This window comes from Siniperca chuatsi, linkage group LG22 (genome assembly GCF_020085105.1).
Source record: "Siniperca chuatsi isolate FFG_IHB_CAS linkage group LG22, ASM2008510v1, whole genome shotgun sequence".
NCBI classification, from domain to species: Eukaryota; Metazoa; Chordata; class Actinopteri; order Centrarchiformes; family Sinipercidae; genus Siniperca; species Siniperca chuatsi.
The window spans coordinates 24057620-24083933 of NC_058063.1; the positions used below are offsets into that span (position 1 = coordinate 24057620).

General features: G+C 43.1%; 2 protein-coding genes across 13 annotated transcripts in view; both read right to left on the reverse strand.

Moving 5' to 3' along the window:
* Positions 1-10483, reverse strand: part of LOC122870097 — a 387819-nt gene extending 377336 nt beyond the window's left edge. For 3 of the 11 annotated variants that reach the window (XM_044183855.1, XM_044183853.1, XM_044183856.1), the window contains exons 1-4: positions 10315-10482; positions 8805-9146; positions 7837-8178; positions 7590-7697 (exon numbers count right to left, since the gene is read on the reverse strand). In XM_044183855.1, coding sequence (XP_044039790.1) covers positions 7590-7697; positions 7837-8178; positions 8805-9146; positions 10315-10351 — 829 coding nt within the window. In that variant the 5' untranslated portion in view covers positions 10352-10482. Of the gene's footprint in view, positions 1-7589; positions 7698-7836; positions 8179-8804; positions 9147-10314 lie in introns of all 11 variants that reach the window. The other 8 variants (XM_044183860.1, XM_044183858.1, XM_044183851.1 and 5 more) reach the window with 6 other exon arrangements.
* The window catches only part of eno3 (enolase 3, (beta, muscle)), a 40564-nt gene extending 17762 nt beyond the window's left edge, over positions 1-22802 (reverse strand). Inside the window, exons 1-14 of one of the 2 annotated variants that reach the window (XM_044184082.1) lie at positions 22650-22802; positions 17475-17564; positions 16975-17070; positions 16741-16799; positions 16353-16422; positions 16070-16203; positions 15713-15829; positions 15452-15557; positions 14093-14290; positions 13596-13672; positions 13253-13377; positions 12878-12986; positions 12675-12733; positions 12260-12515 (exon numbers count right to left, since the gene is read on the reverse strand). In XM_044184082.1, coding sequence (XP_044040017.1) covers positions 12446-12515; positions 12675-12733; positions 12878-12986; positions 13253-13377; positions 13596-13672; positions 14093-14290; positions 15452-15557; positions 15713-15829; positions 16070-16203; positions 16353-16422; positions 16741-16799; positions 16975-17070; positions 17475-17559 — 1305 coding nt within the window. In that variant the 5' untranslated portion in view covers positions 17560-17564; positions 22650-22802 and the 3' untranslated portion in view covers positions 12260-12445. Of the gene's footprint in view, positions 1-12259; positions 12516-12674; positions 12734-12877; positions 12987-13252; positions 13378-13595; positions 13673-14092; positions 14291-15451; positions 15558-15712; positions 15830-16069; positions 16204-16352; positions 16423-16740; positions 16800-16974; positions 17071-17474; positions 17565-22649 lie in introns of those variants that run through there. The other variant, XM_044184081.1, reaches the window with a different exon arrangement.
* Between the last annotated feature and the right edge of the window lie 3512 nt (positions 22803-26314).

Genomic DNA, 26314 nt, shown 5'->3' on the forward strand with positions numbered 1-26314 from the left:
TCGGACCATTATTTAATAACTTTTGAACTGCTATTACTGGACTACACGCCATTAGGCAAAAACTCCTACTCTAGATGTCTATCTGATATTGCTGTGGCTAGATTCAAAGAAGCGATCCCATCTGCATTTAATTCAATGTTATGTCTCAATATAACAGAGGACTCTTGTGCAAATCGCAGCCCCTCCCAAATTGACCATCTAGTTGATAGCGCTGCAGGCTCACTGAGAACGACACTCGATTCTATCGCCCCTCTAACAAAGAAGATAATAAAGGGGACTTCCAGCATGACGCAGACGCGACCGGCAGCATAAGTTAGAGGCTCCCAGATGGTCTTATTCCCCCGAAATAAATACTGATTATTCAGATAGGAAAAGTTGTCATCTGTAGCATGAGAGGGGGAAACACGAGAAAGACAAAAGGAAAATCGCAACAAAACTCGATGATAGGCGATAAAGGAGGTGCCATGAGTAACTGAGTAACTTTTGAAAAGACCGCCTGGTAAGAGTGTAGCCTATCATGTGTCTCCAACAGTTTCGTATTTCCAGGAGGTAATATGAGACCGGGCGAACTTTCCTATTTATGTTAGTTTGAGAAATTTAAATTGACCGCATCTGGGAATTCATGCCTGTTTTCTATGTGGACGGTTCTGATTTCATGTAGTCAGAGATTTTGGTCCACGCTTAGAGGGGCCCCTTCCAGATGTAGGGCTTCCCGTCTAGTTTTGGAAGTAGAATTCATACTTCAGAGATGGAAGTCATTTATGTTAAGCGTTTGTGTTTATGTGTTAAGTTTCATTTTGTTTCACAGACAGAAGTTCAGTTGTTCAGGCCTTCTAGGGATGCTTAAACGTCTTGGTAAACATTTTTACTTTCATATTGACTGAAATGCCGCATCAAAAATACAGAATAATCACACTTAATGTAAATGGATTACATAATCCTATAAAAAGAAGTAAAGTAATTGCCAAAATGAAAAGGGAAAAACAAGACTGAATTTTTTGGCAAGAAACACATCTTTCGAATACTGAACATGAAAAGTTGCGGAAAATGGGTTTCAAAAATTCATATTACTCCTCCTTCGAAAGAGGAAGTGCAAGGGTGGTAGCTATACTAATTTCAAATAAGGTAAATTTCCAGCTCTGCTCACAAATTACTGACAAGGAAGGGCGATACTTAATGGTCAAAGGCTTTATCGACCACAAAGAAGTTACATTAATGAATGTCTATAGACCACCAGGACATGATAAACAGTTGATTAAGAAAGTTTTTAATATGATCTCCACGGAAACATCAGGTGTATTGATTTGTGGGGGGGACTGGAACATCCAGCTACAGCCATCCCTGGACTCCTCAAATAGAACAAAAAATATAAGATCTGAAGCGCTATATGTGAAATAAAATGCTTAAAGAAATTGGAATGATAGACATATGGAGGGAACTGCATCCACATGACAAACAATTTACTTTTTTCTCCCACCCCCACTCCGCATACTCAAGAATTGACTATTTTTTTATGCTAAATTTAAATAGACATGGGATTATAAATTGTGATATAGGGGTAAGAGACATTTCCGACCATGCAGCGGTGTACTTAACATTACATTTAGACAACAAGCCTAAAGAGACTTTGTGGAGACTTAACACTAGCCTTCTGAATGATCCTCAGTGTCAAAAGTATATAAAGACAGAATTTAAAGATTATATGACCCATAATGACAACGGAGCAGTGTCTCCTAGCACATTATGGGATGCTGCAAAAGCTGTTATTAGAGGTAAACTCATAATGTGGTCGGCTCAGAAGAAAAAGGAAAAAGAGAGACAAATTAAAGACCTGATTGAAAAATTAAAATCACTAGAAAGTAAACATACGGAATATAATGATACCAGTATTGTAAATGACATAACGGAGACTAAACGAACCTTAAACAACCTATACGAAAATCAAGTAGAGAAGAAAGCTAAACTAATTAAACAAAATTTCTATGAAAATGGCCCTAAGTCTAAAAAACTACTTGCATGGAGAATACGGAAACAACAGGCTGAGAGATTTATACATAAAGTGAGAGACCCTAGGACTAATGAGATGTATCATAATTTGGAAGACATTCAAAATGCCTTTGAAACGTATTATACAAAATTATATGCTCAGCCCTGAACAACTGAGTGAGCTGTCATATCATCCTTTCTAACATCTTTGGACCTACCATCTATAGGGACAGAGCAAAACAAAATAATAACTCAGGAGATAACAGAGGATGAGATAAATAAGGCAATATCAAGATTAAAAACAAATAAAATGCCAGGTGCAGATGGGTACCCATCAGAATGGTACAAAGCCACCAGGGAAACAATAACCAAACACCAATGCTAAAGGATTGTTTTAACTATGTTCTGGGAGGTGGTGAGACTCCGGTGTCCTGGAGACAAGCAGTAATCTCAGTGATTCCTAAAGTGGGTAAAAACAAAACAGACTGCAGCTCCTATAGACCTATATCAGTTTTAAACATAGATTATAGACTATATGCGTCAATACTTGCAAAACGGCTGGAAAACATAATCCCAGATTTAATAGATACAGACCAGACAGGCTTTGTTAAAAATAGGCAAACCCAGGACAATGTGAGACGGGCTCTCCACCTCATTGACCATATGAGGAACAGTGATATGGAATCTGTAGTTATAAGTCTTGATGCCGAAAAGGCGTTCGACTCTGTTCGATGGGAATATCTATACTTGGTCCTTAGCCGTTTTGGTTTTAATGACCAGGTAATTAGAAGTTTAAATTCCCTATACTCCTCTCCTACGGCTAGAATTAAAATAAATGGGGATTTATCCAAAACAATATTTCTTGAAAGGGGATGTCGACAGGGATGCCCCCTCAGCCCCACTCTTCATAGAGCCTTTGACACAAGCAATTAGAGAAGACAATGATATAACGGGGGTAGTAATAGGAGATACACAACATAAGATATGCGCATATGCGGATGACATACTTGTGACACTTACTAGCCCTAATGCAAGTTTGCCTAAATTATTATCTCTTCTTAAAGAATTTGGTTCATATTCCGGCTATAAACTAAACCTGCACAAAACTCAAACGCTTACTTTCAACTACGAACCACAAGAAAATATTTGTAAGGTCTCTCAATTTAAATGGAAAAGTGATACAATTAAATATTTAGGGGTACAAATACCTAAAGAGGTCTCGGCCATTTATGACCACAATTATATTCCAATAACAGCTGATATTAAAGCAGACTTAAACCGTTGGTCATTATTACCAATGAATATGTACAACAGAATAGACGCTATAAAGATGAATATACTACCCAGGCTGCTTTTTCTTTTTCAATCCTTGCCTGTTGAAGTGCCTCCCAAGCAATTCAGTGATTGGAATAGAACTATCTCATCTTTTATTTGGGGAAAACAAAGACCAAGGATTAGATTTCAAACATTACAACTCCCCAAGGACAAAGGGGGTATGGCTCTACCGTGCTTGGAGGATTATTATAGAGCAGCACAGTTGCGTTCTCTGGTCTGTTGGTGTGACCCTATGTGTGATGCAAAATGGAAGGACCTAGAGCAAAATCAAATAAGCAAACCTCTTCAATCTATACTGGGGGACAAAACTCTCCTGAAAAAACATCTGAAAATATTAAGTAATTGGACGGTAGCCCCTCTTATCATCTGGTACAAACTATTTAAAAATAAGGAATTTGAAAGAAATGTACGAATATTACGTTGGGTGAAATATGATACAGAATTTGCACCAGCTGGACTGGACGGTAGATTTAAACACTGGACTAATTCAGGTATCACTTCGTACTGTATAGTATCCTCCACTGATGGTTTGGATACTTTTAAAGAACTCATGGATACCTACTACTTAGGGAAGGAAGATTTTTTCAGATACCTTCAACTGAGACATCACTTTGATAAACATATTAAAACTACTGGAGAGAAGGGAAAAGACCTGATTAGAGTATTCATTGATGCATATAAGGGTAATATTAACAGAAAACTGATTTCCAGGTTATATTTATGTTTACAGTTAGATGGGGGACTTTCAACAATGTATGTAAAAAAAGAGGTGGGAAAAAGAAGCTGATATAAAAATAAGCGAAGATGACTGGTCATATGATGATTGTGCCTGATGTCCCTTAGTCTGTCTGTCTGGTTCTCTTTTTTTTTTTCTTTTTTTCTTGTCAAAAAAAAAAAGACTAATAAATAAGGTTAGCTCAATGGTATAACCCCAAACCTGCAAATTAAAGCAAACATTGCGAAAACTTGAAAGGAAATGGCTTTCCAACAACCTGGAAGAATCGTAGAAAAGGTTTCAGTTGTAGTCGTCTGGACACTGTTTTTATAATCAACACGTTTTGGCTCCCATCCAGAAGTCATTCTCAATTGTGAAAATGGTCTGTTGAGAATGACTTCCGGATGGGAGCCGAAACGTCTTGATTCTGAAAACGGTGTCCAGATGACTACGACTGAAACCTTTTCTACGATGGACCGCTCCTGGACGAATGAGGGACTACACCGTCTTAACCTGGAAGAATCTTGTTTAGTCTGGCAAGATAGTCTTAAAACTTATAGGAAAATAAAAACAACCCCAGGTTTCTCTTCAGCACTGTAGCCAGGCAGACAGAGTCATAGCTCTATTGATCTATGTATTCCTATATCCCTCAGTAGTAACGATTTCATGAGTTTCTTTAATAATAAAATTTAACTATTAGAGATGAAATTAATCACGTCCTGCCTGCAACCGGTGCCGACTTGTCTTCAAACACAATTGTTGAGATTATTGGCAAAGTTAATGGGATCTGGTGCACAGATGCTTGGTGGCTTGTCCAGTGAGAGTTCTGACTCGCTGAAAGGCTTGTTTGGTGTTCATATTTATAAATCTGTAGAGTTCATTTTGGCCTGAATAATTAAAATTTTAATGTCCCAATAGTTTTAAGTGTTGCAAAGCTTGCCCACCTCTGCATCCTCAGTGTGTCCTCCTCCAGATCTCAGTGGGGACATTGGTTGTCCTGGGCGCTACGCCGCTCGGCTTCAGCGCGATCAGCTGTTCCCTGGTGTAAACAATGCAGCCAAACAGCTGATCTGCAGCGGTGCCCTGACCGAGTAGCAGAAGAAGACTTTCCACGGCGAAAAAAAGTACCAAAACACTTTCTACTGTCATTTTCGTAAAGAGCGTAGATTAAATTATACTTACACACAATAGCTGGGGCATGCGCACTAATATAATGGACCAGATGGACCAGTGTTTTGGGGGGGCAAAAGAGAAGTTCTTTAGTTTTTGAGATGTTAAGGTGGAGAAAGTCATTGTTGCACCATGTATTAAAATGGGATAAGGGATGTTGAACGGCAGAGAGAGAGACATTGCTGTCATTGAGTAGTGCTGGGATGGCCGTGTCATCTGCATATTTGAAGTAGAGGGTAGTGGGTGGACTTTGACAGTTGTTTGTATAAAGGGTGTAGAGAGTACGCACCCCTGTGGAATGGCGGTATTGAGAATAATGGTGGGTGACAGTGAATTGCCAACCTGTACTGCTTATACTACTTGTGGTCTGTTGGAGAGGAAGTTTTGAATCCAGCGGATAGTGGTGATGGAACATGGAGGTGCTTTATTTTCTCGATTACCTGATGGCACTGAATTGTGTTGAAGGTGGAGCTAAAATCCTTAAAGAGAAGTCTGACAGTTTCCGGGGGTGTCCAGGTGTTGTAACAGACAGCGCACAAGAGAGGCCATTGCATCATCTGTGCCTCTCCTGTGCTTATATGCGAATTGAAGGGGACCCAGGAATGGTAAAACGTATGGAAGGATGATGTTTTGGACCAGTTTCTCGAAGCTTTTCATTATAACAGAGGTTAGAGCTACATGCCTGTAGTGGTTTAACTCTGATGGGTGTGGTTTTTAGGCACAGGGATGGCAATCGATGTCTTCCATAGAGTACAAAGTGATCTGAGGAAGAGAGAGTGAAGGATGGGTGTTAGTTCCAGGGCGCTGTTTTTCAGAACCCGACCTGGGATTCCATCTGGCCCGGGAGCCTTATTGGGTTTGCACCTAATAAGTCGGCGGTAGACATCCTGCCTGGTTAGGAGGGACTCGTAGTCCAACTCATGGAAGGGCGAAGAGTCCAAAAGGCTCTCAGACACTGCTGAGTAATCAGAGGTATCAAATCGGGCATAGAATTGTTGAGATAATTGGCAAAGTTGAAGGGGTCTGGTGCACAGATGCTTGGTGGCTTGTCCAGTGAGAGTTCTGACTCGCTGAAAGGCTTGTTTGGTGTTCATATTTACAAATCTGTAGAGTTCATTTTGGCCTGAATAATTAAATTTTTAATGTCCCAATAGTTTTCAGTGCTGCAAAGGCCTTCTGCCTAAAGGCTTGTTTCCTCTTGTTGAAAAGCAGTTTGATTTGTGGGGTGATCCAGGGTTTTGAGTTTGGGTAAATTCGATAGGCGTTACTGGTATCGAAGTATCCATACAGAATTTGATGTAGTCTGTAATGACCAAAATCTGCTCGTCCAGCTCTCCATCAAAAATTCCCAGTCTGGGAAGCTGTGCAACCTCCGACCATTGGGGGGGTGCTGTGTGATACAGGCCTGTATTGTTTCAGTTGCTGCTTGTAAACAGGAAATGGTGGATAAAGTTATGGTCCGCTAGTCCTAGCAGTGGAAGAGCTCTGGCTGTGTAGGATCCAGAAATACTGCCATAGCACATGATCTTTAGTTTTGTTAAATCTTGTTGGTACATCTACATATCGGTTGAAGGCTGGCAGAACGCGATCAAGCTGACAGCTGTTAAAATCACCAAGGAGGAACACTGGGGCGTCCGGGTATTTGCTGAGCATAGCGTGTGTTGTGTGCTATTTGCTCGGCTGCTGCCTTGACGTTGGCGCTTGGTGGGATATTCATACAACAGTCGAGAACTCCCTCGAGAGATAAAAGGTTCTTGCGGACAGAGTGAGCAACTCCAGGCCTGGATGACAGACCTTCCTGTGTACCTTGATAGTTAGTACACCAGTGGGAGTTAATGTACATGCACACCCCACCGCCCCGCACTTTCCCTGAGTTTTTGGTTCTGTCTGTATGATCCTAAAGCCATCAAGACTCTAGGATCATAGATCAGCACAGAAACAGTGAAGAACTAATGTGTCTGCTCTGTTCTCAACAATCTCCAGTTTGTGCAATGTTTCTCAGCAGCATTCGACCAGATGACTGAGCACAACTCAAGGAGGAACACTTAGTGTTTTTATGTTAGCCTGCTGTTTAATACCACAGAAGAAGAAAATGTTCCATCTCTGTCCAGATAAATTCTGTACACACGACAAACTGTTTAGTAAAGTTATGTTGGAGAGCTGATTTTTACTCATGAATGAGTGAGTTTGAGAGTTTTCTTACTTCTGGAACAAAACCTGGAAGTTTCTCTTCAGCTCTCTGCATCAGTTGTTTTTAACTCTCAACTCTTTTAGTTTGTGGAAGAAGTGCGTGTGAGAGTCAGTCTGCCTCAACAGTCAAGGAGCAACAAGGGTAAAGATGATAACCATTGGCTTGATGGGTAATGTAGTAGTAGTGACATACCTGACATGAAATAGTGCCAAAAATGTACCAAAAGACCCCCAGCAACAAGACCAACAGCCAGGAGAACCAGGAGAACCAGGAGAACTTTGGACCAGTATGGAAATCGTTCTGTAGGAAACAAAGAACATCACGAACATGACCTCTGACCTCTGACCTGTATCTACTGCACTGACCTCTGACCTGTATCTACAGCACTGATCTGAACTCTGACCTGTATCTACAGTAGGTGTTAGGGTTTGTTGCTGACCTTTGACCTTCAGCTGTATGTTTCTCACTCTCCATCGTCCTCCTAACGCTGTGGCGGTGCAGGTGTAGGTGCCGCTGTCAGAGAGGTGGAGTTTTGTCAGATTGAGGCTGAGGTCTCCGGTTTTCAGAGCGTCAGGCATCATGGATGTTCGGCCGCTGTAAAGCTGGTTTTGATATGTAAGTTCATCACTTTCCTGCTGACGCTGGTGGACGGTTGGAGGATTGAGATCGTCGCGGCTCCACACCACTGTGGGGTTCTTCATCTCAAAAGTCTGAAACTCACAGGGCAGCAGGACAAACTCCTCCCCCTCATACAGCTCCACAGCTGAGGCATGCTGGGAAACTGTGAGATCACACAGACAGACAGAGAGGTTCAATCACAGCAGCCTTATTTCATGTCTTATTCCTCCTGGGCCCTCAGGTGACCCAGAAACCAACCTGGTCCTGTTTGTGATTGGACGCTGCAGCTGCTCTGAAACCACATCAGCACAGTTTAATAGCAATAAGAGCTGACAAATAACAGAACCGACTCAGCGGTCATGGTACTCTCACTGTTTACAGTGACTCTGTTTTCTGATTCAACATGGTGTTGAAATGAGTGTGTTAACTGTCTGAACTCCTCTTTCCTTCCACCGCTCCATCACGTCTTCAGTGGGAGCCACTAATACTCAGGGAAAAGACAGGACTGATGGACATGTGGAGACACTTCATACAGATGAGACAGACTGAGTGTTTTTCACAGAATCAAAGCTTTGGTTTGGACCATCTGGGCCGCTTTGTTTCCATCTTAAAGAGATGATGTTGAGGTGTTGAATGACTGTAACAAAGTGAATGTCCTCTGCAGTGTGTGCAGCCTGTAAACTACAGCCCTGAACTCTGACCTGTATCTACAGCACTGACCTCTGACCTGTATCTACAGCTCTGACCTCTGACCTGTATCTACAGTAGGTGTTAGGGTTTGTTGCTGACCTTTGACCTTCAGCTTTATGTTTCTCACTCTCCGTTGTCCTCCCAGCGTTCTGACGCTGCAGGTGTAGGTGCCGCTGTCAGAGAGCTGGAGTTTTGTCAGTTTGAGGCTGAGGTCTCCGGTTTTCAGAGCGTCAGGCATCATGGATGTTCGGCCGCTGTAAAGCTGGTTTTGATATGTAAGTTGATCATCTTCCTGCTGACGCTGGTGGACGGTTGGAGGATTGAGATCGTAGCGGCTCCACACCACTGTGGGGTCCTTCATCTCAAAAGTCTGAAACTCACAGGGCAGCAGGACAAACTCCTCCCCCTCATACAGCTCCACAGCTGAGGCATGCTGGGAAACTGTGAGGTCACACAGACAGAGAGGTTCAGACGACATACTCTGGTTCTTACTCGTGGTTTAAATATTGATTCTGTTTTTTTCTGAGGATCTTTTTTATTTCAGATCATAATTGTGTTTCTTTGACTTCGTCTCTTAATTTGGATATTTTACCTTGTCGCTGTGAAATTAGCTCTCGCATCCTAAACCATCTCCCTGCAGCAGAGTTTCCTGCTGCCTTTGATAATAGCCCTGTTATTATAGTGACGTGGATTCTCCACTACAGTCTTTTAATGAGCACCGCCTGTCGGTCCTGGATAAAGTGGCCAGAGCTACGTCCGTTTCTAAGCTTGTATCTAATAGTTGACGTTCTCCCCAGATCTCGTTTGACAGCATCAGTAACGTTGTCACTCCTGCGTCAGCTGCTGTTTTTATCCATTTTTTCAGTTGAGTGCAACAACTTTCTCTCCTTCTTTGTCGGTAAGATAAATGACCTACGAGCAAACATCCTTCAGTCAACACCTTGCCCTTCCCAGCCAACAGTCCTGCAGAGTTTTTCTCCAATCTCACCACAACAGCTCACCAATCTGGTTAGTAATCTGAAAAAACTCCTTTAGTCCCCTTGACATTGTCCCACTTCTTTGTTAACAATTTGTATTGTTTCTATCGTCCTTGTGTGCTCTCTATAATCAATAACTCGTTGCCATCTGGTCTGTCGCTCTGATTTCAAACAAGCTGCTGTTCAGCCACTTGTTAAAACAAACTACTCTGGGCCCTTCTTTGCCCCAGAACTACAGGCCTGCTTCTACTTCTGTGAAGAGAAATGAAATATACATATAAGTAAACAGCTGGCAATGATCCTTAACAGAGTAGTTTACACACACCAGCTCTATTTCCTGGCTACAAAGGAAATATCAAGTTATTACAACAACACTACCTCTGAAGCATGCGCGCTCCCGCGGCCAGGTGCACGACACCTGTCAGAGCTGCTGCCGCGAGCTCACCTGTGACAGCGCGCGTCACAAACAGTGCACGTGCTAAGCCTCACACAAACGTGTGTTGACGCAAAGTTACTTACTCTTTTGAAGAAAACATCGTCATGGAGCTTAAACACACTAATGAAGCTCAGATCAAACAAACACAGATCAAAGACATGACGTCGGACCGCGGTGAGGATCGGGGTTGTCTTACCGTGCACGAGCGTCACAAACACCACAAACATCTTCATCTTCCTGTAAAAACTACAACTACCTCAAAGTCCTCTTTAATCTGCGTCTCACTAAAGTAACACTTTGAGGTGAGCAGCTCACAGCCAGCTGTCACTTTCCTCCTGATAATCTGACTCTGAGAAAACTTCACTTTCGGTTTAACAGGAACTTTCCCAGAACTGGGGGGGAGGGGCAGTTACAGGAAGCTGGAAGCTGGCGGTCATCTGCAGAGTAACAGTGACGCTGTCTCTGGAAACAAAATCATGTTTTCATGTATTTCATTTCATGTCATTTCTCAATACTGTGCAGCACAAACCTGGAAAAATGAAACCAAAACTATCCGCATGGAGAAATAATAGCGAAGAGAGACATGCAACAATATTTTCGTTTTCTTCTCCTAAAAATCTCCAAACTTTTCTGTCAGGTTTGTTCGTTCGAGTGTTTCAAGTCCGATTCACTAAACTCTCTGAAGTGAACAAACTCGCTCGTTTAAACCTGATGAATATGAATGTTCATGAGGAGGTGACATCACACAGTACAGCCGCTTTTACATACGACATTGACATCACCATCTACCAGTAAACCCACTTGGTACTCGACACTTAGTTTATCCATACCAACATGTTACTTAATTTATTTCTGACCTGTTTATAGTGTATAATATCGTGCTGGTCAATCAAAGTAGCACCTTCAGCTGGTCAAACAAAGGAGAAGACTCATCCCCCCACAATGCACCACAGAGCGCCACAGGAAGTCATTCCTGCCTGTGGCCATCAGACTCTTTATCTCCTCCCTCTAAGTTTCGGGGAAGCTGGCACTGATATTACTCAACTGGACATTGGACCATTAACATCACTGCAATACCTGAAATATTGTGCAATATTCTTTTACTCCTGTGCAGTATACTCTGTTCTCAGTTTAATTATTCCATGTTTGTTGATATTTATTAAACTATATTACTGCTGTGCAATATCCACCGCCTAATAATCTGGTTAAAACTGCTACACTCAACTTGACAGTACACACGATTGCACTACTATTACTTATATTATTACATTGTACTGTACACTTAGCTTTATACTTCATACCCACTTGTACTTATTTTGATTAGGTGTATTATAGTGTATCATATTTGATTTGCTTGCAGACTTATTTATTATTATGTCTATTTCTATTCTATTAGTACTTCTTCTCCTGTGTGATATAGGCAGGTACAGGCAGACAGGCAACAAACAGGTAACAAACAGGTAACAGGCAGGTAGGCAGATATAGGTCTGGGTACAGGAAAACAGGTTACCGGCTGGCAGTGGTAGAAACAAGGAAATGAGTCCAACGAGGTTAAACAAATCCAACAGGGAGCAGGCAAAGTTCAAAGTCCAGAATCAGGACACGGTCCAAAGGAGACAAAGAATAATTCCAGCCAAATTTAACAGAAACAACTGCCTGGCTGCTTGACAATGGCACAAAGAAACACACACATGATAGACACACACATGACAGGAACACAATGATCCGACAATGAGCAAAGGAAAAGTCCTGGACTAAATGCGGGAACAAACATTTGAGTGTGTTTGTGTCTGTTTCTGTGCACAACACTCCTGCCCGCCCCCCCACGCAGCACACACGTCCTCACAAACCAAGTTAAACCAGAAGATCCTGGAGTCCTTGAGAGGTTCCAAGGTCCAAGCAGAGGCTTAAATGGTCCTTGATGAGGCTTCTGGCGTTAACGAGGATAGTCCTGCTAAAAAGCAACTAGCCTAGCTTAAGATAGCAGTACTTGTGTTATTCTCTATCATTCTACAAACCACACGCGTAAACCTGAACGGCCTTTAGTAAAGTACAAGAAACCTCTGAAGTATTTTAAAAGTGATTTTCATGAAGAGACGTCATGTTTGTAAAAAGCAGCACGCAGTAAAATACACCGAAGGTTTGTTTTATTCTTTAGTCTTTATTGTGTTTTATATAGAAAACATCAGTAATGGAATTATAGCTAGGAAGGCGGGGTCAAACCCGCCGTGACCTATGACCTCTCACCCCCAGCCGTAGGGGGAGGGGCTTCAGGGGTCATAGGTTGTCAGTTGTCACGGTGACAGACAGGAAGTCAGGACGGAGCTTTAGTTGATCTTTGGGTGGCGGAAGTCTTTGCCGGTGAACTTGGCCTTGTCTCCGAGCTCCTCCTCGATCCTGCAGGTCAGAGGTCACAGAGGTCAGAGGTCACAGAGGTCAGAGGTCACAGAGGTCAGGTCAGCTGACTGTCTGCTGTGTGTTTTTATTCCTCTGTCAACTCTCAGACTCAACAAGCAGCGTTTACTGGTAAAATTCAACGTGACAGGACGCTCTCACCTCATCAGCTGGTTGTATTTGGCCAGACGCTCCGACCTGCAGGGAGCCCCGGTCTTTATCTGAGAGAGAGAGAGAGAGACAGGTGGTCACTACTTGTCTCTTTACCTGTCTACCTGCTTGTCTACTCTACCTGTCTGTCTGTCTACTTGTCTCCCTGCCTGTTTGTTTACTTGTCTTATTGTATTTTCTTTCTGTCTGTCTACCTGTCCGGTGCAGAGTCCGACCACCAGGTCAGAGATGAAGGTGTCCTCAGTCTCTCCGGAGCGATGGCTGACCATCACACCCCAACCACTGCTCTGAGCCAGCTTACACCTGAGAGACAGACAGGTAGGGAGGGACGGGGAGACAGGGGGAAAGGTAGAGGGAGAGAGACAGACAGGGAGGTAGACAGGTAGGGAGAGAGAAAGACAGGTAAAGAGAGAGTGAGACAGACAGATGGACAGAGAGACAGGAGAAAAATTGTAAGTTGAATTTGATCTCAAACACAGTTAACCAGCACATTGCAATCAATCAATCAATCAATCAATCAATCAGTCAATCAATCAATCAACGGCTCGTCAGACAGACAGCTGTCTTACGCCTGGATGGACTCGGTCACAGAGCCGATCTGGTTGACTTTGAGCAGCAGACAGTTGCAGGCCTTCTTGTCCACCGCCTGCTGGATCCTCTTTGGATTGGTCACCGTCAGGTCGTCTCCTACGATCTGATTGGTTAAAAACACACACACACACACACACACACACACAGATGAGTCACTTTAATCTTACTGCAGTCCTTTTAAGGAACTTTTCCACGAACTCTGGTCCTTTTCCTTTTCATCCTCAGGTTTTGGTTCCTGAATCAAATCTAAATCTTCATCACCTCGTTGCTGACCGTATGTGTGACTGTCTGTCTGTTTGCATACCTGTCTGTCTGTCTCACCTGGATGTCTGTAGAGGCGGTGAACTTGGCCCAGTTCTCCCAGTCGTCCTGGTCAAATGGATCCTCAATGGACTGGACTGGAGACAGAAAGAGAGACAGTAAATGAAGAGCGGATTATTCTCGTGTTGTACTGACCCCTACAGGCTTAAAGCTGCTACAGAGCTTTCTTTTACTCATGAAAACATCCAATGCAGAACTTCCATTGGAAATGTGCCGTTTAAACACTTCCATGTCTCCAAAACGTGTTCTTTTATCCCTTATATGTCTTTCATTTCTCCATTAAATTCAAATGGTGCTTAATAAAAAAATGCCATTGCCAAAAGTCATGGTCAGTATCAGGTATTTTTAAGGGATTTGGCTCGAGTAGTTCACACAGCATTCACACGCATTTCCTTCAGGAAGTGCTTCTCTAGTTCAAGTTTCCTGAATTTTATTTCGTGTGGTTATAGTAGAAAGTAAACAGTGAGAAATTTGGAATAGAAAGTGTGTGTGGTTACCGGGGTAGTTCTTGATGAAGCTGCGGTACAGGTCTCCCAGCTTCTCTCCGCTGATGTGTCTGGACGGGTCGTCGGGGGACTTGAAGTCCAGGTCGTACTTCCCACTGCGGTAGAACTCGGAGGCCGCCACGTCCATCCCGATGATGATCTTGTCAGGGTAACCGGCCTTCTCGATGGCCGACTTCAGCAGCTCCAGAGCTGCACGAAGAGGAACAAAAGTGTTGGAAACAAGTGTTTTTGTTTGCTGTGTAGGTGATAATGTAGGATGGACTGTTCTGATCTAAAATTCAGGCAGTTAGTGGTCAGGACAACTGCAGCTTTCAGACGTGTTTGGATGAAGCCAAATCCAACAAAACACATGGAACAGCATTTTAATCGTGTAGCTCTGCTGAAGCCAAATTCCATTTTTACTCATTTACACTTCAAATTCTGTTCAAAATATCACTTAACCAAGTAGCAAGTAAATGTAGACCAGAGTAGTACAAATAATATCACAGTCTTACAAGGTATTTTCGCCATAACCATATTTATGACGAGAACTATAGTATGAATATTATCATATTACAATATAACTGTGGTAGTTTAGGTGTTATCACTTCCTGGTTTATTTTGGTAGTATTCTTCTTCCCTTGTGTGTCTTGTGTTGTTACTTCCTGTCTGTGTTTTCCCTCCAGTTTTGATTGTTGGCCCTCCCTTGATTGTTTGCACCTGTGTCTCGTTGTCTCACCTCCCCCAGGGTATTTAGTCTGGTTCTTTTCTTTGTTCAGTGTTGGATCATCGTTGTACACATGGTGTTGTTCCTGCCGAGCATTGACTGTAAGTTTGTGTTGGATTCTTTGTTCTCCCGTGGACCTTGTTTGGATTTTTGGATTTTGCCTGCTCCCTTGTGAACTATGTTTTCCACCTTGGACTCACTCCCCTACTTTCACCTCTGCCTGTACTTGCCTGCATTCCACCCCACAATAAACACGGTAGCCATCCGGCTACTTCACCCTGAGACCACTTCCTCGTCATCTGCTTTTGGGTCCACATACCTCTATACAGCACCCTCTTACGTCAATAACTGTAACATCATAAAACCAGTGAATAAAGTATTCACATTTAAGAAGCTGGAATCTGAGAATATTTGCCATTTTTGCTTAAGAACTTATTATATTTACATAATGATGACTTAAATACATGACAAGTGCTACAATATCATTAAGATCATGACAGTTTTTGTGGGAGCAAGATTTATATTGGTATTTTCACAAATTATATGATATAACACACCCCTAATGTAGCATAATACTCATGGCTACAAAAAGATCATTCTCACACCGTCAGACAGACAGAGAGACAGACAGGTGGATGTCTCACCCTCATTGTTCTCCAGGATGTTGGGGGCGAAGCCTCCCTCATCTCCCACATTGGTGGCGTCTTTACCGTATTTCGCTTTGATCACATTCTTCAGGTTGTGGTAGACCTGAACATACACACATCATAATACAGTTAGACATGGACATCAATGTTTACTTGAAGCTGTAGTAGAAATAATGCAGCAGAATAGAGTATATCAAATAAATACTAATACTAACAACATAACCACTAATACAACAACTTTTGGTAAATCCGTAGCACCTCAGCTCCGATCCTCATGGCCTCGTGGAAGTTGGCGGCTCCAACTGGAAGAATCATGAACTCCTGCATGGCCAGTTTGTTTCCAGCATGGCTTCCTCCGTTAATGACGTTAAAGGCCTGCAGAGGAGAACAAAACGTTTATAAAACACTACAATTACTTTAACTCAATAGTCATTTTGACCATATAACTAGCCTCCTATGCTGACTTTTAACCATTAACCTTTTTAGTTGCCTACTAAACAACTAACAAAATTAGGGGACAATTTTCATTTGTCCACTAATGTCTGGGGCATTGGCTCAGACACTTAACATCTGAGCCAATGCCCCTCCCACCCATCTGAAGCCCCTCCCACTCACAGGAACAGGAAGTATGACGTCTTTGTGTCCGGCAAGGTCGGCGATGTGGCGGTAGAGAGGAACTCCCTTCTCTGCTGCTCCGGCCTTACAGACGGCCAGCGACACGCCCAGGATGGCGTTAGCACCAAACTGAGCTGTAGAGACAGACAGACAGGTCAGACAGAGAGACAGACAGGTCAGACAGAGAGACAGACAGAGAAACACACAGCTCAGACAGAGAGACAGACAGGTTAGACAGAGAGACAGACAGAAAGACAGACAGGTTAGACAGACAGGTCCTTACATTTGTTCTCAGTGCCGTCCAACTCCAGCATGAACTTGTCGATCTTCTCCTGCTCGACAACGCTGAAGTTCTAGAGACACAAAATTCACTTTTTACTGTAGGATTTTAAAACAGCCAGCACAGCGTTAGCCTTCAGATAAGAAACCTTTGTATTCAAATGCAGTAGTTTCTCACATATCAGACTAACATCAGCTTTTCACTAACACCCATTACATTCAGGCTCTAAAACAGGCAAAAACAACATTTCTGTAAAGTATTTGAAAATTTTGAATATCACAAGCATGTGTGTGCTGATTTTGAGCATGAAATCAAATGTAATTCTGCTATGCTTGAATCACATTGACTTTATTATTAAATTTTATTTGACATATTGATCATTTGCTGATACCTTTGCAATCAGCTTGGGGGCGATGTCCTTGTTCACATGTTCCACAGCCTTCATAGTACCTGCAGGGAAAAACAAAAACAGATGTGCTGCTGTGCTCCAGACAGGTACGAAAGTCACTAACTTCCAATTCCTACCCGGGAAAATACAAAGGAACATCTGACAACTCAGCCTGTTGTCTTAGTGCTTTGCTCTGTGGGGATTTGAACCCTCAGCCTGTTACTGCCTTGCTCATACCTTTGCCCAGGTAGCGGCTCTTGTCTCCATCGCGAAGCTCCAGAGCCTCGTGGACTCCAGTCGATGCTCCGCTGGGAACTGCTGCCCTGAAAAGACCTGAGAGACAGACAGGCAGAGAGTTGTTGGAAGGTAGATTTTTCTCTTTTGTTGAAGCTAAGCTAGCAGTTTCCCCCTGCTTCCTGTCTTTGTGCTAAACTAGTCTAAACACAACCTGGACCTATTTCTGTACAGGACACTCAGATGAAACCTCCTAGTTATTTTCACCCTTTTACTAGCCAATCACACTAACTTACTGGTCACTTTTTATTAGCCAACCAGGTTAACATACTGGTCCTGTTAACATTTTAGTAGCCAACCAGGTTAACTTAGTGGTCACCTTTACTTTTTATCAGCCAATCACGCTAACATACTGGTTACCTTTACGTTTTAGTAGCCAATCAAGCTAACTTGCAGGTCACCATTACTTATTAAAGGTATATATAAAACTTGTCGGTGCTCACCCTTGGCTGTCCACAGATCCACCTCCACTGTGGGGTTTCCTCTGGAGTCCAGAATCTCCCGAGCGTGAATCTTAGTGATAGACATCCTGACTGATGGAGGGGAGGGAGAGAGAGGTGGGGAGACAGAAATAAAAGAAGTGAGTTGTTTGAAATGTTTGCTGTATATGCAGATGACATGCTAATATGATCCACAGCATAGTTTTATAGTTTTTCAGTTTGGCTGCAAAGTTCCCCCCATGAAATGTCTTTACTTCTATTATCATAGAAAAGGTTTCAGTCGTAGTCATCTGGACACTGTTTTCAGAATCAAGACGTTTCGGCTTGTTCTTCACCCGGAAGTCCAATTGAGAATGACTTCCGGATGGGAGCCGAAACGTCTTGATTCTGAAAACAGTGTCCAGATGACTACGACTAAAACCTTTTCTACGATAGAACACTCCTGGACGAATGAGGGACGACACCGTCTTACTTCTATTATGTGATGTATCTGCTATTGAGAAAGCATGTTGGCATTAGCCATATCACAGTGAAGGATCATCCTGAACTGTAAACCAATGGGATCATATCAGTTCAGGAGAGAAGGGCGTCTGATTTGATGAGACGCAGACGGGTGGAGTTACTTGAAAATATGTGGTATCCAGAAACCAGCTGGGGGACAATAATTTTTAATTGTAAAGACTCCTAAAAATACAGTATGTGATGTTTGGAGTGTACATTTGTGAATATGTGTGGATAATGTGGTCACAATGAAAGACTTGTTTTGGGGACAGGATGGGGCCCTGTCCTAGGATTAGTAGAACAGAACAGAACCCTGTCCTAGGATCATTAGAACAGGACAGAACCCTGTCCTAGGATCATTAGTACAGGACAGATCCCTGTCCTAGGATCATTAGAACAGGACAGAACCCTGTCCTAGGATCATTAGAACAGGACAGATCCCTGTCCTAGGATCATTAGAACAGAACAGAACCCTGTCCTAGGATCATTAGAACAGGATGTAACCCTGTCCTAGGATCATTAGAACAGGACAGATCCCTGTCCTAGGAGTATTAGAACAGGACAGAATTATTAGAACAGGATGGGGCCCTGTCCTAGGATTAGTAGAACAGAACAGAACCCTGTGCTAGGATCATTAGAACAGGACAGAACCCTGTCCTAGGATCATTAGAGCAGGATAGAACCCTGTCCTAGGATTAGTAGAACAGCTAGGATTAGTAGAACAGCACAGAATTATTACACTCCTAGGACAGAACCCTGTCCTAGGACAGAACCCTGTCCTAGGATCATTAGAACAGAAATAGACCATGTCCTTGACGTAGCTCAGTCCTTGCAGCTTCAGCAGCCGACTGTGTTAATATTAAAAGAGCAGAATGATTAAAGTTGGACTTTTGACAATTGTACTGTTAAATGTTAGCAATAAAATAATAATCATAAAAAGATAAAAGATATTTATATTTTTGTGCCGATGTGCTTTTCTTCTCTTCTCATGACAATGTTGAATTGTATCCAGTGATGTGTAATTCAGCGTGTGTCATCCACATTCATGCTGATAAAGTTTATGTGAATTTGAATTTTTTCAGACAGAGAGACAGGAAATCAACCAGTGACCTTGGAAGAAAAAACAATCAATTATGAACCAGAGGTGTGAGTGTGTGTGTGTGTGTGTCAGTGTGTGTGTGTGTGTGTGTGTGTGTGTGTGTGTGTGTCAGTGTGTGTGCGTGTGTGTGTGTGTGTCAGTGTGTGTGCGTGTGTGTGTGTGTGTGTGTGTGTGTCAGTGTGTGTGTGTGTGTGTGTGTGTGTGTGTGTGTGTGTGTGTGTGTGTGTGTGTGTGTGTGTGTGTGAGTGTGTGTGTGAGTGTGAGTGTGTGTGTGTTAAGCCTGTGTGTGTGTTAAGCCTGTGTGTGTGTGTGTGTGTGTGTGTGTGTGTGTGTGTGTGTGTGTGTGTGTGTGTGTGTGTGTGTGTGTGTGTGTGTGTGTGTGTGTGTGTGTGTGTGTGTGTGTGTGTGTTAAGCCTGTGTGTGTGTTAAGCCTGTGTGTGTGTGTGTGTCAGACCTGCTGCAGAGATCCTGTGTAACGCCATGATGCCTCCATGACGGCAGGCAGCAGCAGGCCCTTTCCCCTATCAGACACCACCCTCCCCCTCCCACACAGCCAATCACAGAGTTTCACTCATGAGGGACGGTTACTAGGACCAATAGGAGAGAGGGAGAGACCATTCTGGTGACAGAGGAGGGGAGCTTCCCTTATCTGCCTCTAAGGAGAGTTATTAATACAGTCAGTCTGGTGTGTAAAACCCTTTAACCTTTTCCCTGACCTTTCTACAGAGGTCATGACTTCCTCCTCGCTGTTATAGAATTACAGTACACACAGACACACACACACTTATTAATGTTCTTGACATTTGAAGAGGTATTTGTGACTGTGAAATGATATCAGCCCCTCTCTGTGATAACTAAAGGTCTGTTCCTGTTTGCTGTTACTGACCTACTTTACCAACATTACTGCAGAGTGTGACGGCAGAAAATTTAAGGTTTTTGCTAATCTGACGGATATAATATATATATATATATATATATATATATATATTATATCTGCTGAAATCCCACACAACAATCAAAACCAGGCTGGGGAATATTCTGGGTATCACCAACTACCTTAGTTAATATTTATCGCCCATAAACCCCTGACACATTAACTTCAACTTTAGATGAAACCCTGAGTAGCAGTAGTTCGGTCCTTATTAACAATTGTCCAAAATGAATGCAGATGGAAATACATAAATAACAATAAGTCATTAAATAAAGCATGTAGGCTGAAGCTTTAGCTTATTATACCTTTACATAGCATATTTTAATAGGCAACCCTTTCACTATAGCTTTAAGCTAGACATAAACAAAACTAACAAAAAGTTCAAAATGATTCACACACAATAACGATCATGCCTCAGTTTTATATTTGTTTAATTTGCAAAGTTAACTTCTCTACTAATTTCAAACAACCTCTGCAAACAGTTTTTTGTGCTTTACATTATCTGTGCAGTTTTAAGATCAACTAGATCACAAAATCTTAAAGCATGTAAATTAGTAAAAAAGTGCATTGGTTGGTTCATAATAATCCGATCAATTTCCAATTCTTATAGCTCTCTTCTGTAGCATGAACATTGATTAGGTGTTGGTTTTGTGTGTTTCCCCACACAGTGGATCGTGTCTGGTACTGTGAGACAACAATACAGTGCTAGCAGCAGCAGCTGCATTAGTAGCAGCAGTATCATTCATTATTAGCAGTAGGAGTAGCATGGTTAGCATGGTTATTATTATTATTATCATTATTATTATTATATCACAGCACTAGTAGCATTAGCATTACCAAAAGCATTGGTAAATAGTCAAACTAGCAAAAATCATAGGGATAGTTGGAGCTTTACTAGCATATTAGCATAGCAATAGTTGAAGCAATGTTAGCAGTAGATGCAGCATTATTAGCATTAGCTTCAGTAGCAGTGGTGTTAGCAGTATGAGTAGTATACCTGTATTACATATATTTGTGGTCGTAATGTCAGTAGTAGCAGTCTTCAGAACCGTATTTTGCAGCAATAGCAATAGTATTAGCATTACTCACACAAGTGATAGCACTAATAGCAGTACTTGTAGCAGTAGTGGTAGAAGCAATATTAGCAGTAGTAGCTGTTTCAGTATTAGCAATATTAGCACTTTAATATTAGAATTAAATTTGACGTAATGGTAGTGGTGACGTTATTAACAATGGTTCCGACAGTACAGGTTGCAGCAGTATTAGCATGTTAGCAGTATGGCACTATGGACAGTTGGACAGCTATCAGGAGTACCCTGCTATCACTGCTAAAAGTGCTGCTTACACAATCACTGTTTGAACAGATTTCTTCAGGACGGCCTTTATGTCCGAGTTATGTAACCGTGTGTGTGTGTGTGTGTGTGTGTGTGTGTGTGTGTGTGTGCACGTCAGTGGTGCACAGTGATAGGCCAGATATGCCAGCAGGACAACAGCTGAGTGGTTACAGCACACTTGAGACCACGTATGGCCTTTACAAAGACTTTACTGTACACACACACTCACACACACACACACACACACACACACACACACACACTCACTCACACTCACACACTCACACACACACATACACACTCACACACTGAACAACTGGACATACAAAACACTAAAATACTGCTAACACTGCTGCTGCTAACAGAAAAGCTACTGCAACTGATAAAACTACTTCTAATCACCACTGCAGCTACGAACTACTGCTAATGCTAACACTATTCCTGCACTGCTACTGCTAACAACGTAGACAGACTGTTCAGCTCTGTCTGTCTGTCTGTCTGTCTGTCTGTCTCACTGTCTCTCTCTCTGTCTCTCTGTCTGTCTCTCTCTCTCTCTGTCTGTCTGTCTGTCTCTCTGTCTGTCTGTCTCACTGTCTGTCTCTCTCTCTCTCTGTCTGTCTGTCTGTCTCACTGTCTCTCACTGTCTCTCTGTCTGTCTGTCTCTCTGTCTGTCTCTCTGTGTGTCTGTCTCACTGTCTGTCTGTCTGTCTGTCTCTCTGTCTGTCTCACTGTCTCTCTGTCTGTCTGTCTCTCTCTCTCTCTCTCTCTCTGTCTGTCTGTCTGTCTGTCTCTCTGTCTGTCTGTCTGTCTGTCTGTCTGTCTCTCTGTCTGTCTCACTGTCTCTCTCTCTCTCTGTCTGTCTGTCTGTCTGTCTGTCTCTCTGTGTGTCTGTCTCACTGTCTGTCTGTCTCTCTGTCTGTCTGTCTCTCTGTCTGTCTCACTGTCTGTCTGTCTCTCTGTCTGGACTTTGTGCTTCTGCTGCTGTTTGTCAGATTTCCTGCGTTCAGCTCTGCTCTCTGACCTTCAGGCAGCTGAAAGTCGAAGCCCTGAAGGTTTTTGTCTTTTAGTTTAGATAAAGAATCAAAAACACAGTGAGATTTGGGAAAAAAGGAGCGTATGCAAATATCTGATTTAACACCGAGCGTGCCAAACCCCCTCTGAAAAACTAGACTTTCACAATAAAACAGAGCAAACGAGAAACAGTTTTAGACCAAAGTGAGAAAGAAACAGGAAGCAGTTTCTCAGTAAAAACCCAGCAGTTGGTCCCCAAAGAGACCGAGCAGAGCTGAGAACTCACTCCTGCTTCAGCCTACCTGAGTCCTGCTGTCAGAGAGGAAAGGGGGTGTCGTCTTTGGCCGTCCGTCTGACTGTCCGACTGACGTGGAAAGTGTCCGTCTGTCACGCTGCAGGGTTTTTATAGACGCTCCCTGACGGGGGGAGGAGGCTGGGTGGAGAGGCAGGGAGCGTCTGCATGGGACCGGACTGCAGGAAAACACAAAAACCTGCCGCTGACACAGGGATCCCTCTGAGACCAGTATAACAACACTAAAACCTTTACTTAGTCCCGAGACATGTATCAAAGCCCTGCAGTTTATACTTTAAACACTATGGAAGCAGCTAGAGAAGATGTGTGTGTTTAAATCATGTATTTGCAGTGTATATAAGTGTATTTATAAGTATTAGCATATTAGTAGTAGAATCAGGATTAGTAACTGCATTAGGAATAGTTTAAGTTGTATAGATTGTAGCAATATTAGCATTTTACCAGTAGATGAAACAGTATAATTGGATGGAAACCCAACCGGCAGCGGCAGGAAGTTTTTCCTTGCCGCTGTCGTCAAGCGCTTGCTCATGGTGGGATTTGTTGGGTCTCTGTAAATAATATTATAAAGAGTACGGTCCAACATTTCGGACGTAACACACACAGCTGGACAGATTTCTTCAGAGCGTCCATGATGATTTATGCTATTTGTTTGTGTATTTATTATTATTATTGTCGTTTTCTGCTTCTCTAAAGAAAATGTGGATGCCGTTGCAGGAAAATTACAACTGAAAGAAAGTTACAGTAATCTGACAGTTTGAGGACCAGAGGCCAGATGTAGAGAGGAACAGCACTGCGACCTGTAACTACATGTATCACTCCGCGTTACAGGTGTTCTAATAACCGGCCGTCACCTTTCTTCGATTGTAGCAAACTTTGTTCTGCAGAGAGGAACAAATTTCCACAAATAACATTTGAGTTAAATTACAAAATGACGTCGTCAGAAGAGGATGAAGGGAAGGAAAGAAGCCTGGATCCTCCAGGTGACATCAGGTGCGCTCATGACATCAGCCGACCTCAACGGATTAGAGAAGACCAACAGTGAAGCCAACACTGTAAGGACCGGCTTTCAGACTGAGGCTCGAAAATATAAACACCGATTTCAGTCCGTAAAGAAGGCCGAGCTGAATACTGCCTCGAGGCAGTTTTATGGATCCATCTGGACAACCAGAGGGGAGCGCTGCCGCACCAGCAGATACCTGGGGCTTCGGGCAGAATTAGCATCAGCGTATAATGATTTCAGAGGTGATGTAAAAGAGATCGGAGGGGCAGGGAAAGACAAAACCAAACCCCCCCGATTTCACCAGTGCGTACTAAAATATTCTGCAACACATTCAGCGAAGAACCAAAAAATGACCCACTGGAGAAAGACGGGACAAATCGGACGGGCGCTACATTTAAGGAGCAGGCAGCGGCGACAGGCGGCGGCGACAGGCGACGGCGACAGGCGGCGGCGACAGGCGGCGGCGACAGGCGGCGGCGACAGGCGGCGGCGACAGGCGGCGGCCACAGATGTGTTGCGGAACATAAGAAATATGAACAGAAAACCCGTTTGTCTTGCAGGTCTGAAAAAGTTACCAGAAACCAGGAAACGAGGGGGCGGCGTTCAGTCTGACCGAGTCACATGCCACCAACGCTGCTGCCAGCGGACTCTGATTTCACAATAAATGGAAACATAAATGTGCGTGATACACAGCCGCCGGCCTGCGGCAACCTGTCCGGTTCAAGAAGCCGACACATCGTGCTGTGCTGAACGTCGGCACGGCGGCGACTCGTCGGACGCACGAGGCCGCACACCGCTCCCGCTCGTGTGACACTGCTTATCAGGAATATCATGGAAAAATCAATGACCATAAAATGTGATTTTCATTCGCAGTAGAAAGCTGCATCCACACATTTTATCTCAGCATCATATTATTATTAAATAACTGAGTTTCTCTCTGTGCTGTGAACTAGTGTGACGGTCCCTAACTCAGATGGAGAAGGTCAAAGTTCATCTAAAGGGGAAATGTGAGAGCGGCTCAGCATTCACTGCAAAGGGCACTAACCCCACACACACACACACACACACACACACACACACACACACACACACACACACACACACACACACACACACACAGACACACCTTACCCTTTACACTCACCTTAAACTGTACCACACACACACTGCAGCCTGTCCAGTGTCCCTGTAGCCTTTACTGCAGCTAAATATAACTGCACATGACTGGAGGAGTGGGGGGATCTCTTCTTATACTCTTAGATTTTATATTCAACAGTATCTTTACTCTTATTGTAGTACGCCCTCGTCTTAATACTAACAGCCTGCATCCAGGCGTGAACGTGAGACGGGCAGCGGAAAGTGTACTTTGTTGTATTTGTACACGGGTCCCTTCTGTAACATGGTGACTGTACGACTGTACTACACTTCAGCTGCTGACACTGCAAGCGACTGTAATAATGAGAACTACAGCAGCAGTAACAACAATACTAACAGCACCAGAGTAATAATATTAGTAACTGCAGGGGTATTAGGCAGAGTAGTCGTAGTAGCAATAATAGTATTATTATTAACAGTATTAGTATTGGTAGAAGCAGTAATAGTATTATTAGTAACAGTATTAGTATTGGTAGTAGCAGTAATAGTATTATTAGTAACAGTATTAGTATTGGTAGAAGCAGTAATAGTATTATTAGTAACAGTATTAGTATTGGTAAAAGCAGTAATAGTATTATTAGTAACAGTATTAGTATTGGTAGAAGCAGTAATAGTATTATTAGTAACAGTATTAGTATTGGTAGAAGCAGTAGTAATAATATTAGTAATACTAACGGTTGTAGCACAGACTGTATAAAACATGGACGTAGTCTGAAGAGCCGCTGTGCAGCTCAGTGTGGCGGCTCCGGCCGACGCCATCTTGGCAGTCCCCGACTCCGGCGGCCAATCCAAAAATGGGCAAAGAGGTGGAGCTGAAGCACCTAGCGGCACCCACCTGTCACTCAAAGCAGCCACGTCTTTAATCATGCAGAACTTTAAGCCTGAATGTAACTTAAAGCTGTCCTGAACGGGGAAATTAGCTTCCGAGACCAGAACCGTGCTTTGTGCCAGGCTGGAAACGTGTTTGTTTCTGCTGTGAAGTATTTGACTCGGGGCTCTGTGGGGACCGACTCGCTTTTGGAGCCTCGAGTGGCCGTTGGAGGAACTGCACTTCCTGTTGGCTTCATTCTTCAGCCCGCAGGTCGCTGCTCGGGTAATAGTGGCAGCAGCAGTAGTAATAGCAGTGGTAATAATAATTACATATAATAATATAATAATTATATATAATAATACTGCTAGTAGTGGTAGTTGTAGTATTAATAACAGTAATGATATCTCTTCATGTGTTTCTGCTTATTGCAGTTTAACACACACACACGTCTTCCTGTACTTGTGAAGACCCTCACTGACGTAAGAGTCCCTGACCCTAGTCTAAACGTGATTCTAACCTGAACCTTAAAACCAGGTCTGCACCTTCGAGCAGTCCTTAGAAGTGGTGAGAAGCGGTCCTCACAATGCAGACGTGTCCTCGCAATGCAGACGTGTCCTCGCAATGCAGACGTGTCCTCACAATGCAGACGTGTCCTCACAACGATGGTTTAAAACTGACATTGGTTCTC